At 59.9% G+C, this 26,229-nt stretch overlaps 1 protein-coding gene across 2 annotated transcripts; it reads left to right on the top strand.

Annotated features, from left to right (window-relative positions):
- The first annotated feature begins 50 nt into the window (after positions 1-50).
- On the top strand, positions 51-24,721 carry NECAB3 (N-terminal EF-hand calcium binding protein 3). 2 transcript variants are annotated; one of them, XM_066978087.1, is made up of 13 exons: positions 51-201; positions 3,450-3,474; positions 4,530-4,638; positions 13,509-13,534; positions 13,880-13,977; positions 20,366-20,502; positions 20,681-20,802; positions 21,090-21,169; positions 21,377-21,430; positions 21,986-22,098; positions 23,318-23,395; positions 23,764-23,855; positions 24,511-24,721. In XM_066978087.1, exons 1-13 carry the CDS (start codon positions 112-114, stop codon positions 24,537-24,539), a joined length of 1,053 nt encoding a protein of 350 aa, XP_066834188.1. In that variant the 5' UTR covers positions 51-111; the 3' UTR covers positions 24,540-24,721. The 2 variants fall into 2 exon arrangements, with proteins under 2 accessions (XP_066834188.1, XP_047936637.1); XM_048080680.2 differs by lacking the exons at positions 51-201; positions 3,450-3,474; positions 4,530-4,638 and adding an exon at positions 4,722-6,510.
- The last annotated feature ends 1,508 nt before the right edge of the window (positions 24,722-26,229 follow it).

Raw genomic sequence — 26,229 nt, forward strand, 5'->3', positions numbered from 1 at the left:
GGCTCCCGCGGCCCCTCGCGGTCCCCCCCCCCCCCCCCCCGTCACGGCCGTACCTCACGGCGGCCCCGCACGGCCCCGCACCGCCGCCGCCCGCCCGCCCGCCCGCCCGCGATGGCGTGCGCCCAGCTGCTGGCGATGTGCCTGCTGCCGGCCAAGCCCGGCGCCGCGCCGCGCGGGGAGCCGCTCCCCATCTTCCACGACGTGAGTAACGGGGCCCGCTCGGGCCAGGGGGCCGCCCCCGGAGGGGGGGGGGGGCAGCAGCCGCCCCTCTCTGCGTGCTGGGGCTCCGGGGGGGGCAGCGCCGCGTTCCGCAGGCTGGATGTGGCCCTGCGGCACCCGGGGGGGGGCTCGCAGGGCCCCGGGCAATGCCGGCGGGCGGCTCGCAGCCCCCGCTATGGGCACGGCCTCCGCTACCGGCACCTCCAAGAGCCCCCGAGATGTGAACCTGCTTCTTCTGCCCTCCCCCAAAGCCGTGGAGGTGGTGCTGGGGGGTCCGCGGCTCTCCGGGCACCGCCGGGACCTGGTGGCACCCAGCAGGGACTGGGGAGCCCTGGGCTGCGGGCAGGGCAGGCAGCAGAGCAGGGGGCTGAAAGCAGCACCAGGGGGTTCCCCTCTGGTGCACGTGGTGGAGAGAGCTCCTGGGCAGCCTGGGTGCTTCTGCTGTGATGAAGGTTCAGAGGAAAAGGTGATAGAGGAGGCGGGGAGGGACAGAGGGGGCCAGATGAGAGGGAGAAAAGCAGGCTCTCCCTGCCTGGACGTGTCAGGTTGTGCCAGGCCAGCTCTAATGAGCCAGGTCACCTCTCCTGGTCAGCACTCCGGCATTCGCCACTGCTGGGAACTGCTTACATCCTGGGGAGGTGAGGAGGAGGAGGGCTCTGCCTGCGACGCTTCGGTGTGGGCGCTGTGCGAGCCGCAGCGCTGCCGTTGCAGTTCTTTCTCTGCAGACATCTGAAGCCTCTGGGACGTTTGGCCCCCAGACTGGACCTCAGGGCTTGCTTGTTTTCCTCCCTGCGTACCAGAGACTGAGCGAAGCTGCCTGGGCAGCCAGCCGTGCCCCCGGGGCGGCTGTCCCCTCCCCGCAGCCAGCCCGGCCCTGGCTGAGTGTCCAGGAGCTGGGGTTGCCTCCAGTCCTGCGTGCAGGGATAAGCCCTGCGATGTCCTTCCTCCCCAGGGCTGGGGGGCTTCGTAAATGTTGGTTCGGTGCTTCCTCCGTCGTTCTCAGCCTGTCTGCCGTCACAGGCGCTGAGTGGGGTGCGGCTGCTTGGGCACAGGGACGAAGGGACAGGGACGTCTCTCTCTCAGGCTCGCAGCAGCATTCCTGCGTTTCCGGAGCTGCCAGCTGTCCTGAATGCAGGTGAGGGTTGAGGCAGGGCTCCCCGGCAGCCGACACAGACCTGTTCCCACTCCCAGGCTGAGTCCCCCTCACTGTCCCCAGCATCACCCGGCCTCAGGGGACACGGGGCAGGCGTTGCCGCCTCTCGCAGGGCTCTTGTGGCTCTGCTTCCCAGCTGAGCTGAACTCGACGCAGCTCTCGTGCGTGCATTGGCAGGGCTTTTCTAACACGCTGCTGGGGCAGAGGTTCCCACGTGTGGTTGAGATCAGCTGTCTTTGCTGAGATTTACACCGAACCCGGGACAAAACCACCCCAGGTTAGCGACCCACAGCCTTCCCAGCCCCATGGCGTCCCCCCAGAATTGTGCCTTCCCTTCTAGCCCGCAGGCAGACTGTGCTGGCCCGGGCCATCCTGGGAGCAGGGGGCATTTGGCCTCCCTTGAGTCGCATTTGGTAGTGCCTGGGTGCCACTGCGGCATCTGGGGGTGCAGGTGGATGAGCTAGCTGAGCTCAGTGACCGTAGGAGGTGCAGCCCCGAGAGCTCCAGTGGGAGCAGATGCACAAGCAGACCCTTTAGCCTGGAGAAACCTTTGCTTTAAAACCCGGAGAAATCCCCAGCGTGTGGGAACTGCAGGTTTCTGTACTTCGTTCTGGCGAGGAAGCTCCGGAGTGCGGCGTGGGAGCCCTGATGGGCATCCACAGAGCTCCCTGCTCTGCTTTCACGCAGGAAGGCAGCCTGGCCCCGCTGGGGGCCAGCACCCCGCAGGTACGTTACCTAACGCTGGGCAGCTCAGGGCAGCGCCTCCAGGGGAGCTCGCTTCGCTCAGATGAGCATCCTCCGAGGCGTCCCTGCCTCTGCTTTTGTCCACGGGGACGGACCAGAGAGTTCCTTGCTGGGACCAGCATCGGAAAAACCTCTGCCCAGTCGCAAGGGAGCAGCATCTTTGGGAGCAAGGTTCTGGTTTCAGCTGTCTTTGCCTCTGAGCTGCTATCACGAGCACCTCAGTGGCCGTGCACGCAGGGCTGACTGCGGGCTGCCCCCTCAAACAGTGCAGCAAAAGCATCAGCGGGGAGCAGGGGGCACAGGGGCAGCTCAGCAGGGATGGGGCCTCCTGCAGCCAGGAGCAGAGCTGGGCTGGGCTGGTTTTATCAGCGGCTTCTACTTTGCAGCTGCTCAGAAAAGAACATAGCGCAGTCTGCCTTCCCCCTTTCCTGCCTTTTCTTTTTTTTTTAATTCCTGATCTTTCTTCAGACCTGAAAGGGATGGTTAAAAAGAAAGTTGTTACACAACTTGCTGTTGTCAGCTCTGTTAGGATGTGCTAGCCAAAGCCTGTACTGTGCTGTCTGCGAGATGTTCCCAGGCTGCAGAAACCGTGCTGTTCCTCCCCGGGATCAGGCGAGACCTGCAGATAGCTGTTGGTGAGCGGGGAGAGAGGAAGGAACGAGAAGCCCCAGCTTTCTCCTGGGCCACAGGCAGGAGCGTTGGGTCGGGACGTGTCACTGGAGCGGCTCTCAAACTGTGCCCTGGGGCAGAATTCGTTACAGATGAATGAATGAATGATTAATTGCGCTGGAGGGGGTTCACATGTCCAGGTGTCCCAGGCAGGAGGATTGCGGGGGGTGGTTACGCCGCTCGGGACAAGAGCTGCCCGTCAGTGCAGAGGGCTGAAGTGTCAGTGGTGATGCTCAAAGCGTTTCCGTTACGGAGTGTTTTTTACTCAATGTTCTTTCATTTAAAGGATCTGAAAAATTAAACACCTTCCATCACTAGTCTGTATCACAGCTGCAGCGATGCCCTTTCTACTTTGTCCCCCTCCGTTCTCTAAAAGATGCTCTGTGCAAGTGCAGGCAGCAGCGGGTGTGCCGGGAGCTTTGTGCGGCGGAGGGGAGGGATGGTTTTCATCATTTGCAAAGGGAAATTTCCCACATTTGCAAAGGGAAGTTTCCCACAGACCAGCGTGTGCAGCACTGTCCTTCCCAGCCCCAGTAACGTGGGCTCCTGCGCGGCTCCCGCGGGGCCTGGAGGTCTCCCCGCGGTGGCTGGGGCGGGCTGGCAGCTGTTGAGCCGCACCGCTCTTCCTGCCCCTCTCTCAACCCTGTCGTGTTTTCCCTTTCAGATTTTCCGGCGAGCCGACAAGAACGGTGAGTGCTTTGTTCTGCCGCCGCCTCCCCCTCGCAGCCTGGCTCTGGGCGAAGCGGCGGCCCTTCCCCGCCGAGAGGCTTGCCGCAAGAGCAAAGGACGAGGGCAGGCAGCTCCCTGCCTGGAAGACAAACGCCTTTCTGCGTTGCCTGATGGTGAAGACGCCGGCCAGGGGCTGGGAGGGGGCTCCCCAGCCTCACCGCCTGCATGTCACTGCGGGCAGAGCCTCCCGGTGCTGGTGTTTGCCCAGCCGAGGTCTCATCGCCTGCGCTGCTGGCTGCTCAGTGGGGACGAGCAGCGGGAGGGAGGGCAGAGCAGGCTGTGCAGCACGGCTGGCCAGGCTCCGTCAGGCTTTTTCTACACCCCTTGCAGGACTGGCTCAGTCTCTGCCCCCTGTTTGGGTGGCCCTGTTCCTGGGTCCTGCCGGAGTCCCTGGTGTCTGAGGTTCGGCTCTGTAGGCCGGGATTATATTCGACACCTGGAAACCAATAAGTCTGACGTCACAAGTCATTTCTCTGAGCCTTCCTCCCACCTGGGCTCTTCTCTTTCCTGGCAGATTGCATTTTGATCTGCAATAAAAGTGGCTCCTGGCATCTGCAGCTTGGGAGCTGAAGTTCTCCACACACAGGAAAGGGGAAGCTCATGAGTCAACCGAGAGATTTTCTTTCCCTTAAAGACCTGATACCATCCTCGCTGTACTGTGTATAATAGCTCCGTGCTGGGGAGAGCTAAATGGAAAGCCTGCCTGGAAAGTCATTGAAGTACAGAGCGTCTGAATGCGTTTCTGAAAATGCTACAAAGGGGTCTTTTGGAAGGGTTGGAGTGGCTGAAATGCCCGCCCGGCAGCACTAGCGCTGCTTGCCAGCCTTCCTAGGTGTTTGGTGGGGATGCTCTGGCTGGTGGGACATGCTTTCAATGAGATCTCTGCTCTAATTATTATGCACAACACGCCCAACCATCCCACGCTGCTGGTAAAGAGGCTGCTGGGAGGGTTGCTGGGGCTTGCACGCTTCTTTCTGCAGATATATAATTACTCTTCCCTTTTGTTTAAATGCAGATGATGGGAAACTGTCATTTGAGGAGTTCAAGAACTATTTCGCTGATGGGATCCTGAGCTCGGAGGAGCTGTGGGAGTTGTTCAGTGGCATTGACAGGCGTCATTCAGAGTAAGTAGCATGGTGGCGCAGAGGAGAGGAGATGAAGGAGGATATAAAACTGCTTGACTGTAGATGGAGGACGTTTGGAGGCGGGTGCAATAAATAGTCAGGGTGAGATAAACCTACCTCTTGTAACACGCAGATGTTAAAACCCATTAAACACCGGGTACAAGTATTGCTGATGAGAGAAGCCAGACATTTTGAGAACAGGCGTTATCAGATTTACTTTAGCGCTGTAAAAGCAAGCATCCATTTAAAATCACATTATGTTGGTTTGAAAAATGTATTCCAGAAATACACGGCTCTACAGAGCAGGTTGTGTATCTGCAGGAGGAGCATGTGGTGGTGTGAGGACGATGAGCAGACAGCTATCTTGGCGATTGCTGACACAGGGAACTCGTTTTCACTTATGTAAGAACTTCTTTCCACCAGAAATGGGCCTTAGGAGTGTCAGTGTAACTGTGAATTTAGGCCAGCTTCTTTAAAAACAGAAAATAATTGCGCTTAGCTCTCGGTTGCTGTAGATTGGGGCTGCCCAGAGAAATCTGGTGGGCCTTCTAGAGAAATCTGCTGGGCTTGGCTGGCTTTGTCCCAGTCTTTCAGAGATCAGCATGGCCTCGCTGGGGATCCTCTGCCCTGCCTGCTGCTGAAAGCGAGTGTGTTTTGGCGCTGGGAGAAGCCGGCCTTTGGTTGATTGTGTGTCTGGGAGCTGGCTGTTAAAGCTGACGGGTGCTGCTGTAGGAGGAAGCGTCTGCAGTTCCCTTGGGTCTCAGGCTCAGCTCTGGCTCGTGCCCATCCCCGGCGCCCCAAGGAGCTGCTGCGTGTGTCGGGTGCCCTTGGGGCAGTACGGAGCGGTTTGCCTGCAGGGGAGGCGTTCCGGGGGACTGCTGCCAGCGGCACCAAGCTCCCGCAGGCTAATCCTGAGCAGTCCGTGGCTGCGCGTCCCCGGGTCGTCCGCCCTGAGCTGGGTGCACTGGGGGGGCTGACTCCGTCCGGGTGTCCCCTGAGGAGATCCTGCGCCATTTGTGAGGGGGTATCGTCCTCCAGCGGCTGCTTGCTGCTGGGCGTGCAGTCGGTTGGGCTCGCTGGACGCAGGCAGCAGGAGGTGACCTGCCAACACCTCCTCGTCCTCCTGGGGATCCCAGGGGTTTAGCGGAGAGCCGTCGCCTCTCTGCGCGAGCGCTCCTTCCGTCGAGCTGCAGTTTGGGGTGACTTTGGAGTCGTCACCGAGGCGATACCACTGGAAAGCAGACTGCGCAGAGCAGGGGCTTTACCGGAGTGCCAAACATCTCCTGGTTCACCGTCCGGTTCCTCCGCCCGTCCTGAGCGACAGAACGGGGCTGCCAGAAGGCACGCGGGTGGCACCACGGAGCCTCGCTAGCGACACCGCAGCCCGCGGCAGCTCTGCCCAACCTCAGCCCTTCTGCCTGGGGTTGGGCAGGGCGCCGAGACACCCTCCCGGCTGGCCGGGGTGCGCGGCGGCAGGGGCCAGGCCAGCCCCGAGCTGCCCCGCAGGCCCTGTGCCCCCGTGCCCCCCAGCAGCACGCCCTCTCCCAGCGCCGCGCGTGGCCCCGGCTGCGGCGGTGCTCCCTGCGAGTCGTCGCCCGTAATGACGGCGCGGTAGCCATGACAACGTGGCAGCGTTGAGCTGGTGACATCTATTATCGGGGCATGACCACTGTGGTTTTGATCCCTTTTTGTTGTGAAGAACAGAAGGGACCTCGCAGACGGAGCTGGTTTCCAAATCTGTGTGTTCTGTAACTTCAGGGATGCGTAGGAGGCCCCCAGCCCCACGAGGATGCCCTCGTTTCTGCGAGAGCAGACTGGAAGGCCCAGCCACGAGGCCGTTTCAGGGACGCTCCCCGTTTCTGTCCCAGGCCGGTACGTGACCCACACGCACGTAGGGAATGGTGTGAGCAGGTGAGAGGGGGATGGATTTGGAGTTGTGGCTGCAGGGAGCTGTGCACGATCACTTTGACCTGACCCCCAGCTGGTGAAGGAGGAGGGGGTGGCATGTCCCGGAGCAGGAGCCTGGTTCTCTTACCACCTGGTGAGAGGCGTCTTGTCTCCTGCAGACGTGTTTCTCAGAGTGCTGTCATCCTGACCTGGAGCTGCGTGCCTGCCGGGCTCAGGGACTTCAAGACAGGCTTGTCCCCAGGGAGATACTGCCCAGAGGCTGCCGCTTGCTCTGGGGTGCCGTGTCTCCCCTGGGCCACCTCCACTGGCTGGCGTGGCACACAGCACGGCCCGCCAGGAGTCGGCGTCGGCTTTCGCTTGGTGCTGCTCCAGGCGGGGTTTGGCCTTGTGCTGACCCGGGGCATTCGCTGTCACACACATGGCACAGAAACCCTGCCCGGGGCCGGCAAGCAGGCTTGGCTCCGGGCAGCCTCGGGATGCGTTAGGTTTCACTGAGCTTGCCAAAGACTTCGGTTCAGGGAAGTAACGGGTTGTGCTCTGTGTTTGTATAAAGACAGGACCAAAAAGCGCACACCGGGCTGTGTGCAGAGCCACTTGTCCACTGCACAGCACGGGCGACAGAAATCGGGCAGCGTTCGGTGTGCTGGGCCAAAGAAAGCTTCCCGTGGCTCTGCGTCTGGAGCTGGGCTTTCTGTCATCCGTGTTCGGGGTGTTTAGGGAGACCTTCCCTTCGTGCAAACTCTGGTGTCTCCTAAGGGCTGTGCTCGTACCCCAGCCATCCCCCTCGGCAGAGCTGCTGGGGAACCCTCCTCCAGGGCTGCCTGCTCGCTCTGTGCTTGCAGGGACTCGGTATTTTGGAGAACTGGGTGAAACTTGCCACTGGATCCTAGAGTTACTGCTTAAGGACACCAAGAGATGCCCAAGACCGTGGTTCTGTGGGCCACGTTTCTTTACACTCATGCTGTGTTCCTCGCCTCTCCGAACAATTTGCTGTCCCAAGCAGGTGGTGAGGTTTCCCCTGGAGTGAATGGTGTTGCTGGGCACCTGAGCCAGCACCGTGCCTGCCTGCGCTGCTGGCTGCTGCTGGCTCAGTGGGGAGGACAGAAGCAGGGGATCCTGTCCCTCACGTCAGGTTTGCCCTGCCCTTGAGTCGGTTGAGATACTGTAGAGCCCCCGGTGTGGTGGTTGTCCACACCACTGCTTGTGCAGGGGCTGTGAGCTTGGGAAAGGACTCCAGGAGAGCCAAGCAGTACTGGGCCAGGGCTCTTCTTTCCCAGTATCTTTCTGCCACCAGTGTCCACAGAAGGTGCTTAACAAGACCATCTAGAAGCACCTTCACCCTTACAGCTTCCAGTGGTCACTGGTTTGGAACCTCCTTGACAAGACCGCCAGTTCCCGTAGTCCTCTGCTCCACAAATCTGTCTGATTTTGTTCTGAAACCATTTAGACTTTCAGCTTCAACCACACAGGCTGAAAGTGAGTTCCGCTGTTGAGCTGTGTAGCATAAACTGATTTTCTTTCGGTGTGTTTTAATGCTGGCGTCTGCCAACCGTGTGTGATATTCTGCAGGTCGTTATGAGAGGCGTTGCGAGGTGGTCAGTGAAGCCTTCTCCCTGCAGATGCTGTGATTGCTTTGGGCTTTATGGAAGGAAAAAAATGTTTCATTACTGAGGAGAGCACATTCAAACACAGTCTGCTTGTGTCTGAAATCAAAGGCTCAAAGAGCAGTGGTGGGAAGAGACCTTCAGAAGGCTCTAGGTCAACCTGCTGCCGGTGTGCTGCTTAAACGTGAGTTCAGCACAACCATGGTCAGCCCTGCAAACACACCCAGTGTTCTCCTTTCATGCCCCGGAGCTTTGCTGGTGATGGGAAAGCTTCAGCACTAATCCAGTGGCTGGATTTGGCCGTGAGGGTGCTGTGTTCAGCAGGTCTGGGTTGAAAAGATTGTTTTCTTGTCGGTGCCAGCCTGACCGAAGGAGACACAGCAACAGAGATTTTTACACCCAGACGTTATCCGTGTCTGAGTAATGGAGTGCTGCCCAGACACATCCTGACTCTCTTTCATCACTGCGAGACTGCATCTGCTCCTCTGGCTCACAAAGCTGACATCTGTGAAGATTAATATTTTAGAGGTCTCATACATTATTTGTTCTATATCCAGAGAGGCCGTAGCACCACGCTTTCCTTCCCTCTCCTCTGTCCTTCCCGTCAGGTCATGCTCCACCTCCAGTTTGTTCTGGCACTGGGGCAGGGCTCTGGCAGCCCCTGTGTTTAGCCACCTCCGTAAGGTTCGGTTCTATTTTGAGCCGGTGGAATAAAACCTGAGGTGTAGCCCGGCATATCTTCGGAGGTTTGGGTGGTGGGAATAGTAAAGCTCGTCAGAATGTCCCCTGTAAAATCTTTGAATCCAAAATGTTTGACTGATTTTGTCTGAAGATTTTGCATTTCCCCATGACACTTCTTTTTCCTACATTTCTCAAAATTATTCCGTAAATTATTCCGTTTTGGCTTTAAATATCTCCTTATTTTAATTCTTTGACATTTAAAAGATGATGTTCCGCGTTGAAACCAAATGCAACGTCTCGTTGTAATTGGGTCCAACAGCTAGGTTCGCTGTTGTGTTTCGCTTGTCAGAAAGCACAGTGCCGAATCTGGCACTGGAGCAGAACAGAGAGCTACGTCTCCCGGGGAAAAGGCATTTTCATCCACCAGAACTTCTGGGAGAGAAAAGACAAACCTTTTTAGAAGGGATGAAAAAGCTTCACTGCTGCAGAAGGGTCTTGGGAGAACCAACGTGCGGCTTGCTGCCGGGGCCGGGGGGCTGCTCGCAGCCTCCCCGGGCCTCGCTGCGGCAGCCCCCAGCCCGGGCTCCTTTGTCCTCTCCCAGGTGCTGGAGGGGCAGCGTCGCAGAGACCCAGCTCCGAAGGCGGCTGCACTGAGCTCCGAGGTGTGCGTGCTGGGTGCTCGCTGCTCGGGCCGTGAACTGCTGCAGTCTGCCCCCGGGAGGCGTCGCGTAGTCCCCGTGGACCTTTCTGTCCTGCATCTGTTGGGAAGGTTTAGAAAAATGAGGTTCGGAAACTCCTCCTTCGGGTGAGAGGTAGCGGTCAGATCGGAGCGACAGGAGGTTGGGTACAGACCGCTGGGAGCCTGAGGCTCTGATCTTGAGCCACGAGTGAAAGATTTTGGATTTCGGTAGATGCACTGACCTTATGCTTTTAAAAACAAACAGACAAAAAAACAATCTCGGAGGAAATAACCTCAGTCCTTTGGTGCTGTGGAAGAATGGTTGTGTAAACTTTCCTCCTGTCTTTGGTCAGATCCTCAGTGTCCCAGCATCAGCCGGTCTTTCAGCTCTGGAGAGCAACCGCCCCGCTTAAGAGTGCGGTGTGAGGGTTTGGGAACCAGGCCTGTGATCACAGCAGAGGTTTCCAACCTGAACATTAAATGATAAAAAAAAAAAATAAAAAAAAAATCCCATCTGCTTTGCTGAAGCTGATTGATGTTTTCTTGCATAAATTCCAGGCGCATTCTGACAAAATCCTAACAACATAATGATGACAAGATCCTCCATCGTCAGTTCAAGCTTAATTACAGTTAATCAGAGGGTTGAGCACAGTCAAAATACAGCTATGTGAAACTGTGGAGCGTCTCAGGATAAGTGCTTTGGAGACAGAGGGTGCCTCTTTGCAGTGACAGAGGGGATGTCAGAGGGAGGGGCAGAGGGAAGCCTCTTGCACCCTTGCAGCCCTGCAAAGGGGTCAGGATTTGGCCCGCAGGATCTCTGCGTTAGCTTCTCCTGCTTTCTGGTATGAGAGAGCTTCTGGTAGCACAAGAACGATGCTGTCGGTACCGATGGTTTCTTGCTGCACTCTGTTCTCCTGACAGAGCCACGTTGTGCCCCGGGAGCTGATGTGTCGGTGCCGACGTGGGAAGAGCCGGGTGTGATTCTGCGCTTGTGTAAGGCAGGGGCGGGGGGGTGCAGGACCCCTGCTGCTGCAGGAGGCTGGGTTTGCCACAGGGTCTTGGTGACGGGTTCGGAGTTTACTTGTTCCATGTTTTAGTTTTTAATTAGTTACCGTTTGCTTTAAGTAGCGAAAAGAGAAGATACAAAGAGGTACCAGCAATCTCTGGCCTCTCCTTCCAAGCCGCAGAGTGGGTGCTGACGGCAGCTTTCTGACACGCGGGCACTTGCTTGCTAGAGCCCAGTTTGGGGTCTGGGCAGTGGTCTCAGCTGGCGGCCCCTTCTCACTCCTGCTGAAAGTTTTCCCAGCTCCAGGTTCTTGCTGGGGACAGATGCAGATGCCAGGGTAATGTATGTGCTAGGTATGTGACTGCATTTTGCTAACTTGGGTCGACATCTCTGCTTTTGCAAACTTCACCTATTTCTTGGACGGGGACCAGCGGCTGCAGTTATTCCTCTGGGGCACGGGTCTCACAAAAGCCACGCCACGGGGGCTGCGGTGCCTGCCAAGTCTCTTGTGCCACTGCAGCAGCAGGGCACTTCAGTGGCTCTGCAGGCTCCAGGCAGCTTTCAGGATTATGTGGAACAAATTAAGAAGGAGCAAGAGGGTTTTTGCAATTTAAATTTATGCTTCAAACCCCAGTCACCCTTGCGGAGCTGTGGTTGGATGCATGGAGCTGCTTAGAGATGGGATCAGCAAAGTTTGACAGAGTGGAATTGGCAGATGAAGGGGCGTTGGTTTCGTTGATTATCAGGATAGTTTCTCAAGGGAAATACTATTTTTTATTCTCATCAAAAACTGTCTGCGGTGCCAGGACAGTGCACCAGATCCCCGCCTTAATCAGCTCCTACAGCAGGTGTTCGAAGTGGAGGAGCCAAATCACACCCTAAAACTGTCTCCCTTGCCTAACCAGGGGCCTGATGCAATGAACTCAGTGCAGGGGGCTGCATCCCGCTGCCAGGGGGCTGTGGTGACCCCTCACATGGAAAGGGATTTGGGTTTGCTTCTCAGGTGAACCTGCTTTAACACAACTAACTTCAGTTTCATGCCACCCGGTAATTCCCCTCCCAGCACCCCGAATTTGGGGTCTCCAGCAAATTGTAAGTGGGGAGCATCCTCCCGACTCAGTTCCCTCCCCTGGGGCACTCGCTCACCGCCAGTCCCAGCGTTTCGCTGCCCACCCTGGCCTCTGGGGGCTGTGCAAGCTCCGGGGTCCTACGGGCTCGGGTGCCAGCCCAGGGCAGCCAGGGACGTGGGGACTTTGCCAAGCGGCTGCCCTGCACCTGAGCCTGCAGCCTGCTCGTAGGCATGGGGCAGGCTTTGTGACGGGCTGGGAGACAGCGGCGCTGTGCAGCCCGCTGAGCTCTGCAGGCGTCGCTGGTCCCAGCGGACAGCTCTGCTTGCAGTAGAAGTGGTGATGAGGTGGTGTTAGCCCTGTAAGGAGTGGGGAAAGCTAAAATTGGAGATGTCAGATCAAAAATGAGAGGCTTCGTGCGTGGCCTTGCCCAGCAGGATTTGCGTGTTTTCCTAATTTGAAGCACTACGTGTTGTTAAACCACGGAGTGGGAGCTCAGCAGGAAGGCGGACCCAGAAACCATCCGTGGCAGCGCTCACACGAGCAGTGGTGCCGCGTCCTTGTGCTTGGAGCCCAGCAAGCTGCAGGCATCTCCAGTTCCTCTGCGTGTGCTTAAACGTTTAAAAATCTCTTTCGTGCTGTCTTCCACTTTCCCAATCAGAAATAGAAATAGCTGCAGACACTTAGGGGATTTTGAGACAGCAGAATTTCTGGAGAGGAGGCTGATGTGAACGAATGCCGTCCTGGGGCATTTTCCCTGGAGGCTGCGCAGGTGATGCGAGGCATCGCAAGCAGCCCTGCCTCAAACCTCTGGTTCTGCCCACAATCCTCTCCCGACAGCCGGTTGGTATTTCTCGATGCTTCCTACTCCCTCTCCACCCCAGCTGTGCCTTTATTAGCAAGAGGAAGGAGCTCAGCCCTCTTTGCCTGCAGTGCTTGCTAGCTCTGCAGTCGGGAGGCAAGGGCTGGCCTCGCAGAGCTGCAGGCGCGGGGTGGCGAGGCTGGGGGCTGCTGGGGCTGTTCTGCCACGACCCTGTTCGCGCTAACGGGGCGGCCTCCCTGCCTACCTGGACGTACGCTGGCTTTTCCACGGGATTCCTGCCTTGTCTGGCACCTGGCATCAAGGAGGCTCAGGGATCCGACAAGCTTTTCGGTATGTGTGTTTGGTTTTTTCTTTACCATCCGCTTGCTGTCTGCGGGTACTGTGCAGCTCCAAGCCTTGCAGGATGCCAGCCTTGGTTCTGGCTGCCTCAGAGGGGCAGGAGGGTGAAGCCCCTCTGGTTTTTTGAACCCAGAACAGACTTCATCATAGGAACAACCCCTCCCTCGGACTATTTGCAGCTGTGAAACTTCCCCTGCCCCCGGAGGGCTGAAGGCAGCTCCAGGGCCCCTTGGCAGCAGCTGCACCAGGGACACGTGGGGCAGAGAGGCCAGGAGAGGGCCTGCTGCCGTGCGGAGAGGCCGGGGCTGAGACGTGAGGGGGATGTCCTCGCTGAGCACTTTGTGACCTGGGGGGAAAGAGGTGCTGCGGAAGCAGCTCCTGGGTCTCGTCAGGTCCAGGACCCAGAAATGGGGCTGGTTCCCCAGCCCAGGGGTGCGGGGCAGTGCCTGCCTCCTCCAGCCCCCTTCCCCGCTCCGTCCTGCTCCCACAGGCGTTTTCTCAGTGTGCTGCAGCTCCATCTTCCTGCTGCTGGACGGGAGATGGGGAAGGAGCAGCCCTCCTTCAGCCCTTGAGGCAGAGATGATGCCCTACGCCCCTTCCTGGTGCTGAGCGCAGCTCCTGAACTTGTGTGGCTTTTTATCTTTCTAATACAGCTTTTAAAAATGCACTGGGGGGCTCCAGGCAAGCCTTCGAGACCCTGCTCACCACAACTCTTTCCCCCAGACCAGCCCCGCCATCTAACTAGAGTGTTTTTTTCTTGCAGCAACGTGGACACGGAGAAGCTGTGTGGTAAGTCGGCCGACCTTCCTGCTCGGGGTGGGCTTTGTCTCCTGCGGGTCCGCGGCGGGGTTTGTGCCCACCTGGGCAGGGCAGGGCAGGGCTGGGTGGCTCAGGGGCGCTGACCCTGCGTGTGAATCCCTCCGGGAGGGTGTCCCAGGGCGTCTGTGCTTTCCTCCAGGGAGGAGAGGTTTTGTCACGGGAGGAGGAGAGGGCTCTCTGCCTGCTGCCAGGCAGGAGGTGCGACCCCTGGGAGAGGGACGGGAACGCCCCAAGCAGTGCTGGGGGCCTCTGGCACAGGGGAGGCTGGGAAGGAGCTGCTCTGGGAGCTCACTGTGCTCTTCTCTCCCACTTCAGATTATTTCTCAGCGTATCTTGGAGAGTACAGGAACGTGCTTTCTGCACTGGAAACGCTCAACTCTGCTGTCCTGGCAGCCATGGACAAAACCAAGCTGGTAAGGACGGGGCAGGGGGTGGGGGGGCAGGTGGGGGGTAACAGAGCTGCGGTGAGCTCAGCTCCTTGTTTAGTGCCATCCTTGGGCTTCAGGGGCCACATCCGTGGTGCCTCCCAGGTGCGCCGGGCTGCCTGCTGCGAAGAGGTGTGACATGGGTGGGCTACGCGCGGGTCTGTCCTGCTGCAGGCGGCTTGAGCTCATCGCAGCCTGTGCGCGTGCCCGCGGGGGACAGGAGTCGCTGCAGGGACAGGGCTGCTTAGGGAGAGTGCCAAACGGTCAGAAGGGGAGAAATGGTGAAATTCACTGACTGCCGGCTTCGTGCTGTGCCCGTCCCTGCTGCGAATGCCTTCCCTCTTCCTGCAGCTCGCGCCGATGGGAGGCAGATCTGAGGCTGCTAATTAGGCCGAGCAGCGTCCTGCCTTGCGAGCCTTCCTGCCTGCACACTGCAGGGCGGGGGCTGTGGCACCCAGCGCTGCAGCTGGCATACAGCTGTGGGAAATGCTGCAAGGGACCCCCGTGGGTACCAGCATCTTGTTCGCATCTGGAGCGTATGAAATGGTTCAGCTTTGTGTCTGGGTCTCGCTCTGTTCTGCGACCGTGGGAAGGGCTGGCCCTTCCTTCCCCTTCCATCTGACTGATGCTCAGTGCGAGGCGGACGGACGGCACGTGCCTGCGGGAGCAGGACCACGAGCGGGACCTCGCGCTGATCGCTCCTCCTGGAGCAGCAGGGCTCTTGGGGCTGAAGCGTGAGGTGGGTGTGCCCGAGCTGCTCTTCTCTGCTTGGCAGAGGTGGGAGAGGGAGCAGCGGCTCTGAGCAACGCTCCACGTGCCCCCGTCTCCGCAGGCAGCTGAGGGAGGGATACGGAGGTTGCAGCCCCAGCCCTGCCTCACCTGCAGCTCTGGCAGGTTCCCCCTTTGGGCCGCGCTGGGCCAAAAGGCCGTTAGTGAGGCTCTGGCGGGCAGCAGGTGACACGCCGTGCTGGCCCAGCGCTGCTGCGGGCGGCAGAGCCAGCGTGTCCCTGCCCAGCAGGGCGGCCGCAGCTCTCTGCTGGCTCTTCGTGACTTCGTTAAGAATCGCCTCAGTTCCAGGCAGGGTGAGTGAAGCACCCACAGCTCGAGTTGCCCTGAACTTCACGGGAGGAAGTTTGGCCCAAAATTTTCCATGTACCTGCCATGAGCTGTGTTTTTCTGGGGGAGTTACGGCAAGGCTGAGTCGGCCATCGCAAGGAAGGTGAATAGGGAAAACGGGCAGCTTCCTGCTGAGCAGAGAAGCAGAGGAGGGCCGGTCCTGCTGCTGGCTCTGCCGAGCAGCCCTCAGTGGTGTTTACATCTCTGTAAAGTCACCCGGGATCTTGCCCCCTGAACCTCCCTCCAGCCGTATCCAGCCTCAGCAGCATCTCCCTGTACAAGTTTATTAAATGAGAGTCCAGAGGGAGAATGATTCATCTGGAGGGAGCCGTGCTTTATTTGAATTCTTTTCTGCCTTACTTATATATTTATTTTAATAATGAATTCATTGTATATTCATGCGTTTCTCCAAAGTACAGCACAATTACTGTCTGCTCCGCAGTATTGGCATGATGTATTCATTCATTTAGTGGTTCCTGGTGTAAACATCCCAGTGAGCTCCATTATAATTACACATCGCTCTGCAGCCGTGTTCAGCACGTACCTTGAACTAATCATTTTCTTAAATTAACTTCTCATTTTTATCTCCTGGCCCTTTCCTTGGGCTTGAGGAAAGAAAAAACAACCTGGGCTGGGTTTGTTGTTTAAGTTACAAGACCTTGGATGCAGCTGCTAGGAAATGGAGCTGGGCAGGGACTCCTGGCAAAGGGGAAGCCGGTTTCCCCTACTGAAACGAATTGATGTGGGCTCGTTTTTCCACCTGTGATGGCTCTGCCCAGAGCTAGGAAGAGGAGGACAGGGCGGGCAGGCATTTGCAGCACTGCTCTCACCCGTGGCTCAGCCCCAAGCTCCTGGGTGCCCCAGGGCAGGTGCTGACCCTCCCGGGGCGCTGCTCCCTGCACTTCCCCGCTCAGCCAGACTCCGCACTGGGGAGGAGGCAGGAGAAGGTCGATGCTATGGCTCTGTAGCCGTGGCTTGTGCTGGAGCTGTGGGAGATCTGTCGCTGCTGGAGGCTGGCAGAGATAAAATGCTGCTTTCTTACCTGCTGTGACCTGGATGCATACCCATGTTTGTATTTCCAGGTGGGGATTGGTCTTGGGCTATTCTGGGATTATAGGGTTGGATGGGAAGGTTTTAGCCAAAGCTCACACCTCTCAGAACCAGAGGAGAGGGCAGAGGACAGAGGTTTCCCATCTTACGTGTCTGCCTGCCATCTCTGTTACTTCAGACGTCCCTAACGCCCCTGGGGCTGAGGACCAAGAGCTCCAGTTTGGCAGAGGAGCAGCCCACCTGAATGAAACCTCACCCTGGGGGTTCTGCTGGAGGTACAGCCGCACTGGGTGCTGCGCAGACTGGAAGGGGTCTGCCCACTGGCGTGGCCCTCTCCATAAAGCTCTGCTCACAGAGCAGGGCTGCGGGGTCAACAGAAGATAATTTTCAGTCCCTGCCTGGTTTTCCCCAGGCTGTGTTTAAGAGAGCTTCCTGTGATGCCCAAGGAGGCAGTGACACCCGTACCAGCTAGAGGAAGAAGGGCATCTTGAATGTGCCCCGGGTCTCACTAGTTAAACCGTGGTGTCTCTTGGTTAGGGCACCATCTGTCTCCAGCAGCTCCGAACTTCTGCTGCCAGAGGATTGCTCTCCCCTGCACCCTCCGGGCACTTATTCCGCAGCTGTAGAAGGTCTCATGTACATACGAGCCCACTTTACAAGATGAAAACCAAACAGAGCATGAGATGCTTTGTTAGCAGAAGGAAAGCATGCCTCACGGGAGCTGGGCTTGGCGTGCTCAGACAGCGCTAGGACAGCGTTGCAGCGGGGTGAGGCAGGGAAACACGGAAACCAGAGCTCAGGGGGAGAGCGCTGAGGCCGTGCTGGGAGCCGTGGTTTGGAGCGGTGCCACTGGAAGTCCTTTCAGTGTCCGGGATTCCCACCTCTCTGCATGCCACCGCTGTCGCTGCGGGCCAGGAGACCTGGCGTGGCTCAGCGGCGTTGCTCAGGGAGGGCTCGCTGCCCTCTGCCAGGCTGCTCAGTCCCGTGCTCGCAGCACACCTTGTCGCAGCGCTCCCCAGCAGCCTGCGGAGCATGGGAAGTGGAAGCCACGTTCATCCTCACTGCCTCCGAGACTGCAGTTCCTGTAGGAAGCAGTGTTTGTGTGGGCAGCAAACCTGCACCTCGCTTCTTGTGAGTCCACAGTTGGCAGAACAAAAGCAAATTGTCAGTGGCTTGTGCCCGTTCGTCATCGCTGAAAATGTGGTAAAGGAAGATGCCTCTTCAAGAAGAAGTGCCTTTTTTTTTTTTTTTTGCCAAATTCCATCATTTCCTTATGTATTTTTAAAATATAACTGCTGATAGCTATGCTAAATATGCTAAATGTACCTTATTCTGTGGCTACACTTTGTGGTTACAGTGTAGTAGTTTCAGAGCAAGGAGCAGACTATGGAAATACCTCGGGCAGCAGCCTGATATTTCTCTCAGGAACCCATGTGCTAGAATCTTCTCATTCTCTAGCTTGCCATCGCTGCACACTAAGCTATAAATACCTCTCCAAGTCAGATGCTCTTACGTCTCCATTGGCAGGAATTGTGTGTTCACCTATTCCGTTCTGTGAACATCATCATAGGAAACTAATAAAACCTCTCAAAGCACAATTGCAGCGGCTCTTGGCAGCCTAGGGATTTTCAGTTGGGTCAACAGAGCAGAAATACCACTCTGCAACCAAAAACCTTCTCTTGTGTCTGCCGAGTTATTTACAGCTTTCCAGGAGCCTTTGCTGTGAGCAAAAAATGCTGCACCTTCTCTCTGGTGCGTTCCCTGGGGCGTGCTGTGTTGGGCTGAGCAAGGCACGGGAGGGGGCTGGCTCGTCGGGTGCAATGCCCGCCTGAAACACTGGCACGTCCCCGTGGGACCCAACTCGCAGGGGTCAGTGTGGGCTGGAGCCTCCAGAAACATCTGGCAGGAGCCTGAGCTCTCTGAGCTCGCGTGCAGCTGGGGGTGAGCTTGTAAGGGCAGCCCAGGCCTGTCACAGCGCTAGGCACCCAGCGCGGGATCTCCCAGAAGTGCCCTGGAGGTGTTGCCAGCTTCCCAGCGCCGTTCCGGGCAGGGGGAATCGCTTCCCCCGAGCCAGGCCAGGCAGCAGAGGTTTCTCTTTTGCAGAGCTGCACGAGGAACAAGTCTCCTTCAGGCTGGTGTGTGCGCTTTGGGAGCAGGCACCCTGGGCAGTCTGCCAGCCCCTGCCTGCGGGGAGACGCTGGGGTAGGAGCAGCCGCCTGCAAAGGGCTCTTCCTGCAGGGAGAGGGGCAGGGGGGTCAAATTCAGACCAATTCCATCCTGGAAACAAAATGGACTGTGCCCAGGGATGAGTGATGCCCCCCAGCGCAGAGCGAGGGTGAGGATGCTGGGGGGAGCAGGGGGGGCTCGGCTGCAGGAGGCACAGAGGGGCAGAGCTGGGGCTCTGCTTCCCAAGGCCACGTCGCGTCAGCTGCTCCTCTGCCGTCCTCTCACTGTGGCAGAAAAATGAGATTTATTTTAAAAAGACGGATGGAAATCTATGCGCAGCACAGGCGCTGCGGTGAGAGCTGCCTGCTCGCCTGGGCGGGGGGCTGGATGGGGAGCAGCGGTGGCTGTCGGCGCTCTGCAGACGAGCGTCCTCTCCGCTTCCAAGGCCGGGAGCTGGCGTTCCTGAACGCTGTAGCCCTGCGAGGATGCACCTTCAAATGGAGCGGTTTCCAGCTTCGGGTTGGATGGCTGCCGCGTTTGGGTAACTAAGGCAGTGACTTCATTTCTCCCACGTAGGTGTCGAGCCTGTCCCCTGGGGCGGGGGCTGCCGGCTCCGTGCCACCCCTCTCCCCCAGAGAGACTGGCTTTGAGCCCCAGCCCGAGGAGTGGGGCGTCCCCAGGTGGGGCCTGGGCCTCGCACCGCAGTTTTGGCACCGGCGTTGAGAGTTAAGTCCAAGTGCTTTTACGCAGAACTTCTGGAATTTGGGATCCTCGGTTCTTCTGCCCGTTGGAGAGAAACGGAATAGGAATTGGAAGTATTTGACCTTAATAATGCGGTCGCATCAGTGGAGGCTCTTGTGGAGAGGGGAGAGGGAGCTCGCAGTGCCTGGCGCAGGGGTGGCAGCCCGGCTCCTGCGGCACCGGGGGTGGCTGTGGTCCGGTCTGCCTGGTGGTCTCCTCGAGGTAAGGGGTTGTCCCCTCCTGCTGGATGTTCCTGCAGGCCAGCCAGCTCTCCTGCATCAGGTGGAGACTCCCTCTGTGGCCTCCTACCGCCCAGCCGTGTCTCTGGGAATGCTCACACCATGCCCCGTGGCTTCTCTGTCCCTCGAGAGTCTTAAATGCTGGGCACGGGGGCTGGCCTCAGGCCGCTGGCAGCACTTCCCAGCTGCTCCCCTTTGCCACCCCTGTTCCTTGTCTAACTGTGTGCTGAGCTGAAGCACCTTGCTGAAGCTGCAGCGAAAACCTGTGAGCTCTTTTGTGACGGTGCAATGAAATCTGCCAGCTCCCCAGATCACCAAAGCGCCTTTGTACCAAAATTACCAGCAGTGAGTTCAGCTTTCTGATTTTCATCAGCTCACGCTCTGTACCCGGTGCCAAGCTGCTGCAGTGTCAAGGTCAGGAGCCACTTCTTGGGGTAAAGTTGCTGTCGTGCAGCACCGTGTAGACCTTAGCTCGTCCCTCCTGCCCCCTCGGGGCTCCTGCTGCGCTGGGTGCTGCGTGCAGGCAGGGAACTCGTTCGTTCTCCCCAGCTGCCGTGTGCCGCCCTGCACGCTCCTCTCACGACAGATCCCGCTGCATCTTCTCACCCTGCTGCAAAGCCCCTGCCCTGCGTGCTCCTGCGAGCCCCGCTGCCGCCTGAGCAGCACCCGAACAGCTGGGGGCAGAGGAGGCTGCTCGGCCCGCCCCAAAGCCCTCCCTGCAGCCGGGGCTGTTTCTGCAAGCAGCCTTAACCCGTGGGCTCGTGTGTGTCCATCGCTGCTTCCCCCCGGGCTGTGGGTCAGGCAGAGCGGGGTGGCAGCCTGCCTTCCCTGCTGGGACCTGAAAATCCGACACCTAAAAATTCGGTCGGCATCCACCCCGCTGGGGCTGGTGGAGGAGAGGCAAACCCTCATGCCTTTCCTCGAGCCCTCCCTGCGCCTGCCTGCTGGCACCGCTGCAGCCGGGAGCTGAGGACTTGTGTCCGTGTAAGGGCCGGCCCCGTCCAGGTGTGTCTCGGCTCCCTCACACAGGAGGCACCTGACGTTTCCTCCCCCCTTCCCCGCAGAGGTACGAGACCTCCTCCAAGACGGAGCAGTTCCTGACCCGCTTCCTGCTGCGGGAGACCATGCACCAGCTGCAGTCCCTGCAGGGCTCGCTCGAGTGTGCCGTGGACACCATGGAGGAGCAGGCGGGGCGGGAGAGGTAAGGGGGCGCCCGGTGGGACGCGCTGCCCCTCCAGCACCCGGCGCGGGGCCGCGGCGCGGGCAGGGCTCACGGGACCCCTGGGAGGGACAGCGGGGAGCAGGATCTGCCCTTTGCAACCTTAGCTGGCCCCGCTGAGGCGTGGCTCCAGCTGCCCTGTTGTGTTTCATTCCTTCAGGAAGGACATAAAGAAGTCGGAGACCTCCGTGGGCCTGAGGTCGGGGAGGCGATGTGGGCGCAGAGGGCAGAAGAACGTCTGTCTGTCCCCGACAGACCCCTACTCCGGGATGCTGACCACAGGTACCACAGCCCGGCCATCCCCGGGTCTGTGTGGTTGGGGTGTCTGCCCCTGCCCCGCTGCAGCCCAGGCTGGGTGCGAGGGCAGCGACACGGGGCAGTGGGGTCTTGTCTGCAGCGGGGTCAGGACCGGTGTACCCAGGAACAACAGCCCTGACCGTGGCAGGATTTCCTGCGTCTCCTGGGCAGCGGGAGGAGTTTCAGGAGGAAATAAGTTTCTTGGTTCCAGAGTTTAGAAGCTTTTGCGGTTTTCTGAGTTTGCAGCAAGCCCTCTGCCTTCCCCTGCGCAGGCATTTGTGTCGAAGCTGACAGCCAGTGGGTGGCCCAGATCGCCAGGCTCCAGCAGCTCATCGAGAAACTGGAGTGCAAGGTGCGTGGCGGCAGGGAGGGGCTGGGGGCTGCCCCCCGCCTCGATGCCCCTCAGGTCAGCACGAGGACCCCTCCCTGGGGCAGCGGCCCTGGTGTGAATGTCTCTGGGGCCATGCCCACCTCACACCGAGCTGTGCTGGGCTGTGGGTGCCCCTCGTGTTGCTTTATTACAAGATCCCTACAGTAACGATGGTTTTGTGAAATGCAGAGCCCACGCTTGGAGCCCCTGAAGGAGGAAGCAGCGTGCAAAGGAAGAGATGAGGTGAGTCCTGGCCCCACCTGGCTGTGCAGTAACTGGTGTGCACGCGGATTGCCTCCTGCACACCTCTGTGCTCCGGGACGCGCCGCCTGCGTTAGCTGCTGCCTTTGCTCTGGGTGGGCTCCTTGCCCGAGGCACACGTGGCTTCTTCGGGGGCCGTGGGTGTTCACGAGCAGTCCGAGGAAGGCAGCCCCCTGCTCAGGAGCGCCCAGACCTCCCGGCTTCTCTCCAAGCCCCTGCCGGCCGTGCACAGCCGCAGCAGAAAGGCCCCAGGAGCCCCTCTGGGCTGGCAGGGGACACGGGGACGTGCAGCAGTCCCAGAGCAGGGCCCTGTCCCCAGGTGGAGCACGAACCCCTGGCTTTGCGGGCGCAGTCTCTGCTGTAACGGGGATGTGCCCAGCTCGGAAGAGGACAGTTTATGATGTTGGCTCTGTCCCCGGCGTGGTGGCGCCCGCCCCGTGCTTGTCACTGCCCAGTGCTGCAGCAGGGTGGGAGGAGGGCAGGCAAGGGGACGACTGTGCCTGCGGTGCCCCCCTCCTGACCGCCTGTCCCCCGCAGCACATCCTGGTGGCCAAGAGGCAGATCTCGGTGGCGAAGAGCGGCGTTGAGGAGTTCCGCCAGGCGTTCAGGTCCTACACCGAGGTCACCGCCGGGCAGAGCAGCTGCCTGCAGTAAGTGGGGCAGGGGCAGGGCTTGCCCAGAAACGGGGGGGCCCCGTCCCTGGGACCTGTAACGCTGCACCCCGAGGGGCAGAAGGGCTCTTTGTCGAGCAGGGTGTCCCTGCTCGGGTGGGGATGCGGCACCAAGCAGCACAGACACCTGCACGTGGGGCTCGCCCAGCCTCACAGCACTCCTGGGCTGCAGGGAGGTGCCGTTACGCAGGGGGGGGCTCCCCAGGACGGCAGGGTTATAAGGACAGACCAGGGGAGAGGGGCCCTGGCTTCGCTTCTCCCCTGTGTCAGCCCAATTCCCTGGGGAATGAGCCCCGCTGCCCCTCATCCCCCCCCTCATCACAGCGGCACAGGGGTGGGCTGGGCAAGGAGGGGGGGGTTCACACCGACAGTAACGGAGGCAGTGTGCACGTGTGAGGGGGTGCAGCGTTGCTCCAGCACTGAAGGACTTGAGAGGAAGGGGGAGAAGCCAGGGGAGAGCTCACGGCACAGCATTGCCTCATTTAAAACGTGTGCAATGCTGGCGGGGAGCATCCGTGACCACCTAGAGCTGCCCCCCCAGCGTGAGACGGAGGCTCGGCACCGCTCCGGAGCCGGGGCAGGGCTGAGGATGGAGCCCCAGGTTCGGCGTCGTGGCGCAGCTCTGCCGGATGCCCCCGGAGATCGCGCAGCTGCGCTTGGAGAGGCTCTCTCCTTCTCCCACGGGAGGCTTCAAGGCACTTGCGGAGGGAAATGTTCGTACTGTTCCCATTTAAAGTGTCATCTTTCAGCTCCGCAGCTCCAACCATACAAAATTGCAATTTCAGGCCAAACAAAAGGAAGATCCTTGTTTTGACGTGTGGCAGAGAGAATGATATTTTTTCTTTGGAACTGACGGCCTCGTCTGTCGTGAGAGCTGCCCGTGTGACAGCCGGGCTCCCCGGGTGGGCAGAGCGGGGCTGAGGTGTGGGGGCACTGGGCTCTGCTTCACGCCAGGGAGCCGCGAGGCACGGCGCGGCGCCGCGGTCCCGTGCGTGGGGACGCAGCCCCCAGTTTAACAGCTGTAAAGCTCCTGGCTGCAGGAGCCGATTCGGGGGAAGGGTCCCCTGGAGCAGCCAGCAGTTGCAGCTGTGCCCAGAGGTCGCTGCTGCCCCTCGGGATCCCGGTGTGGGGCTGGCGTGCGGATCTGCGCCCCTCGCTCCCAGGCGTCCCCAGCTCAGGGTTGCTCCTGTCCCCGCAGCGTGTCTGCCTGCAAGCTGACAGACGAGGCCTGCTTCATCCTCTACGAATTCTGGCAGGACGTGACTTCGTGGAGGAGGTTGGAGGCTTTCCTTTTCCATGGTGCTGGTGGTGGGTCCGGGTGCTCTTAGACGCGCTGGGGGGGTGGCTGAAAGGGCTCCCTTGGGACTCCGCAGTGGACCCCGCTCGCCCCCTTCGTGCACAGCCTGTGCTGCTGCTTGCACTGCCCTGCCTGGCACGCTTGTCCTGGTGCCCCAGGGGCATTTGCAGTGGAGGGGGATGAAAGCCCAGGCAGGGGTGTGGGGAGCGGGGCAGAAGCGGACAGCCTTGTGCCGGGGCACAAAGCCTCTCCTACAACTGAGGGGCACGAGCGAGCCCAGCCCCCGGGGCTGGAGCAGGGCGGCCTCCTCACCCCGTGCTGCCCTGACGCTGCACGCTGCCTTACAGCCACCTGCAGTCCAGCTACAGCAAGACTTTCCAGCGCGCCATCATCAGCTTGCTGGAGTCCCCGGAGCTGCTGACCACCATGCTCTTCCCAGGTGAGCGGGGCGCGAGGTGCCGGCCGTGCCGCGCTGCTGCCCTGAGGGCGAGCAGGTGCCCCGTCTCACTGCGGGGCAGAAAATCGGCTTGGGGGTCACTTACATCGTGTTTTCTAGCATGTTCTCTGGCCTGGATAGCCAAGCAGCTGGGAGCGTTTCCCAGATGGCAGATACGCTGAGTCCCACTGATAGCAGCCTGAGCCCTGGCTCGAGCACGCTTCACGCCTCATTTTTCTTCCCCAGATCCCTGAAACCCCTCTGCGAAGCGCCGGCCCTCCTGGGCCGCTCACAGTGGCTGTGTCCCAGCTTCATTTTTAAGGTTGAGTGGTGCAGAGGCAAGGGAGAGGCCCAGTCCGGGAAGATGCGTGTTCCCTGTGGTAGCAGCAGAAATCTGACCAAGAAGTAAGGAACGGGGGGAGTGCAGAGAGAGACAAGAGCAGATCGAGCTCCAGCTTGGGGTCTCTGTTGGGTTTACTGTCACCACCTGTGGAGGTGGTACTGGTGCTTCAGCGCCCAGTGCCTACAGAGAAGCATCAGTTCTTGCTGAGCGGGGCAGAGCCCTGGTCTCCGTCACCCACAGCTTACACAAAGCTCCCCGTATGCTGCCCTCCTGCCTGCCGCTGCCCCCTCACCCCTCCCCTGTATCTCTCCCCAGCATCCTGGTGGATCATGAACAACAACTGACCCCGGCGAACAGCAGCTCCCAGGACGCAGCTGGCACGCAGAAGGACGCAGAGCCCCCTGCACAGCCACCGCCTTCGCTAGCGTTTGTCACCGCCGCCTCCCTGCCCTGCGTCCGGTGCAGCGTGCTCCCCTCCTGCAGTCTGGGGGCTGCCCGCCCCTCAGCTCTGGCAGTTTTACCCTTTTGCTCGTTTCGCGTGATTTATTTATTCCTCTTCCTCCTGGTGCCGAGGACAGCGTGCAGGGATGGGCTGGGGGACACAGCACGGCAAGGGTGGCTCTGCCCCGCTGTCACATCCCTGTCCCTGACCCCTCAGAGCCACCCCTGGGTGAGCAGTGGTTTTGTCCAGGGAGCTGGCCTGGCTCGTGCTGTGAATAGTGTTTTATAGGAGAGAAAAAAAGGGTTCAGCAAAGGCAAGCAGAGTGTGTTTCTGGACAGGAGTGCCAGCCGCAGCCTGCACAGCTGGTGCTGGGGTTTGGGGCAGCCTGTGTGCGTGCTCCCACCCCACGTCCCAACGGCTGCGTGCCCCAAGGCATGGCCGTGCCCCAGGCACCCCACAACCGGGGTGACGGGAGGGGGTGAGGGTGGCGCCGGGGCTGCAGCGTGCTGCCTGCGGGGCCGCCACCTCCCCTCCGCCTGCCTCCCCTTCGTCCCGCAGCTGAGTGACCCTAACCCAGAACTGGCACCAGGTGCGGTGCCGACACGCAGCGGCTGTAGCTGTTCAGCTGAATGCCCAGCGGGGCGGCTCGGGGCGTGCAAGGAGCCAGGAGAGCCCCTCGGGCTGGAGCAGCACAAAGCCTACCCCATCCTCGCCTTGCAGAGCCAGGAGGACGTGAGCTGCCATGCGTGGTGTGGAACAAGTGACACCGAGGGCACAGGGGGCTGGGCACTGCTGTCACAGACCTGTGCTGTGCCCAAGCCGGACACGCAGCACTGTACTCGTGCCACCCTGCCCAGCTACACGCGGGTACCTGCCCCCCTGTGCTCCCCAGCCCCCCTCTTTTCCCACCCCCTGAGGGATGCTGCAACCCAGCAGCACCCCCAGAGATGCGGCAAAACGTGCATTTGACCGGTTCTCCCCCGTCCCCAGTTGCAGTTATTAAAACGCACTCACCCTGTGGCTGAAGGGGCAGTGGGGTGCAGCTCTCGCGTCGGGGGGACTCTGCTGGCCGTGGCCACGCAGACACGTGCAGTGGGTCACTGGGGCCAGCCTGGCTGCACGAGCAGCCCCCTGGGCGTAGGATGGCTGGTGGCTCCCTGCACGGGTCGGGGTTACGAGGAGCAGGGCTGAGGCTGGGAGCTGCCCGCCAGCACCCCGCCACGCCGCTGCAGGGGGTCACTGATGGGCCCGAAACCCACGGGGATTCGCCCCGTGCTGGTGGGTGGCAGCAGCCAGGGGCTCCCTGCTGGGACGGGGCGCAGGAGGGGACCCAGCTCATCCCTGGCCACAGAGATGGGGTCAGGAGAGAGCGAGACCCTTCCCCAGCAGGGGAATAGCAGCAGCTGCTGCCAGCTTGCAGCCCCAGCAGCCCAAAGCCCCACTTGTGCCATCGAACCCAACTGCTGCCCAAGCAGGTAGGGAGTGCACAGCCTGGCCTAGCTCCCAGCTGGGCCCCATCCTGCTCATTTGCCTAATTACATCAACGGCCTCTGATTGCCCCAGCCACAGGAGCAGGTTGCTGGGAGCAGGGG

This window comes from Anser cygnoides, chromosome 16, assembly GCF_040182565.1.
Source record: "Anser cygnoides isolate HZ-2024a breed goose chromosome 16, Taihu_goose_T2T_genome, whole genome shotgun sequence".
Lineage (NCBI taxonomy): Eukaryota > Metazoa > Chordata > Aves > Anseriformes > Anatidae > Anser > Anser cygnoides.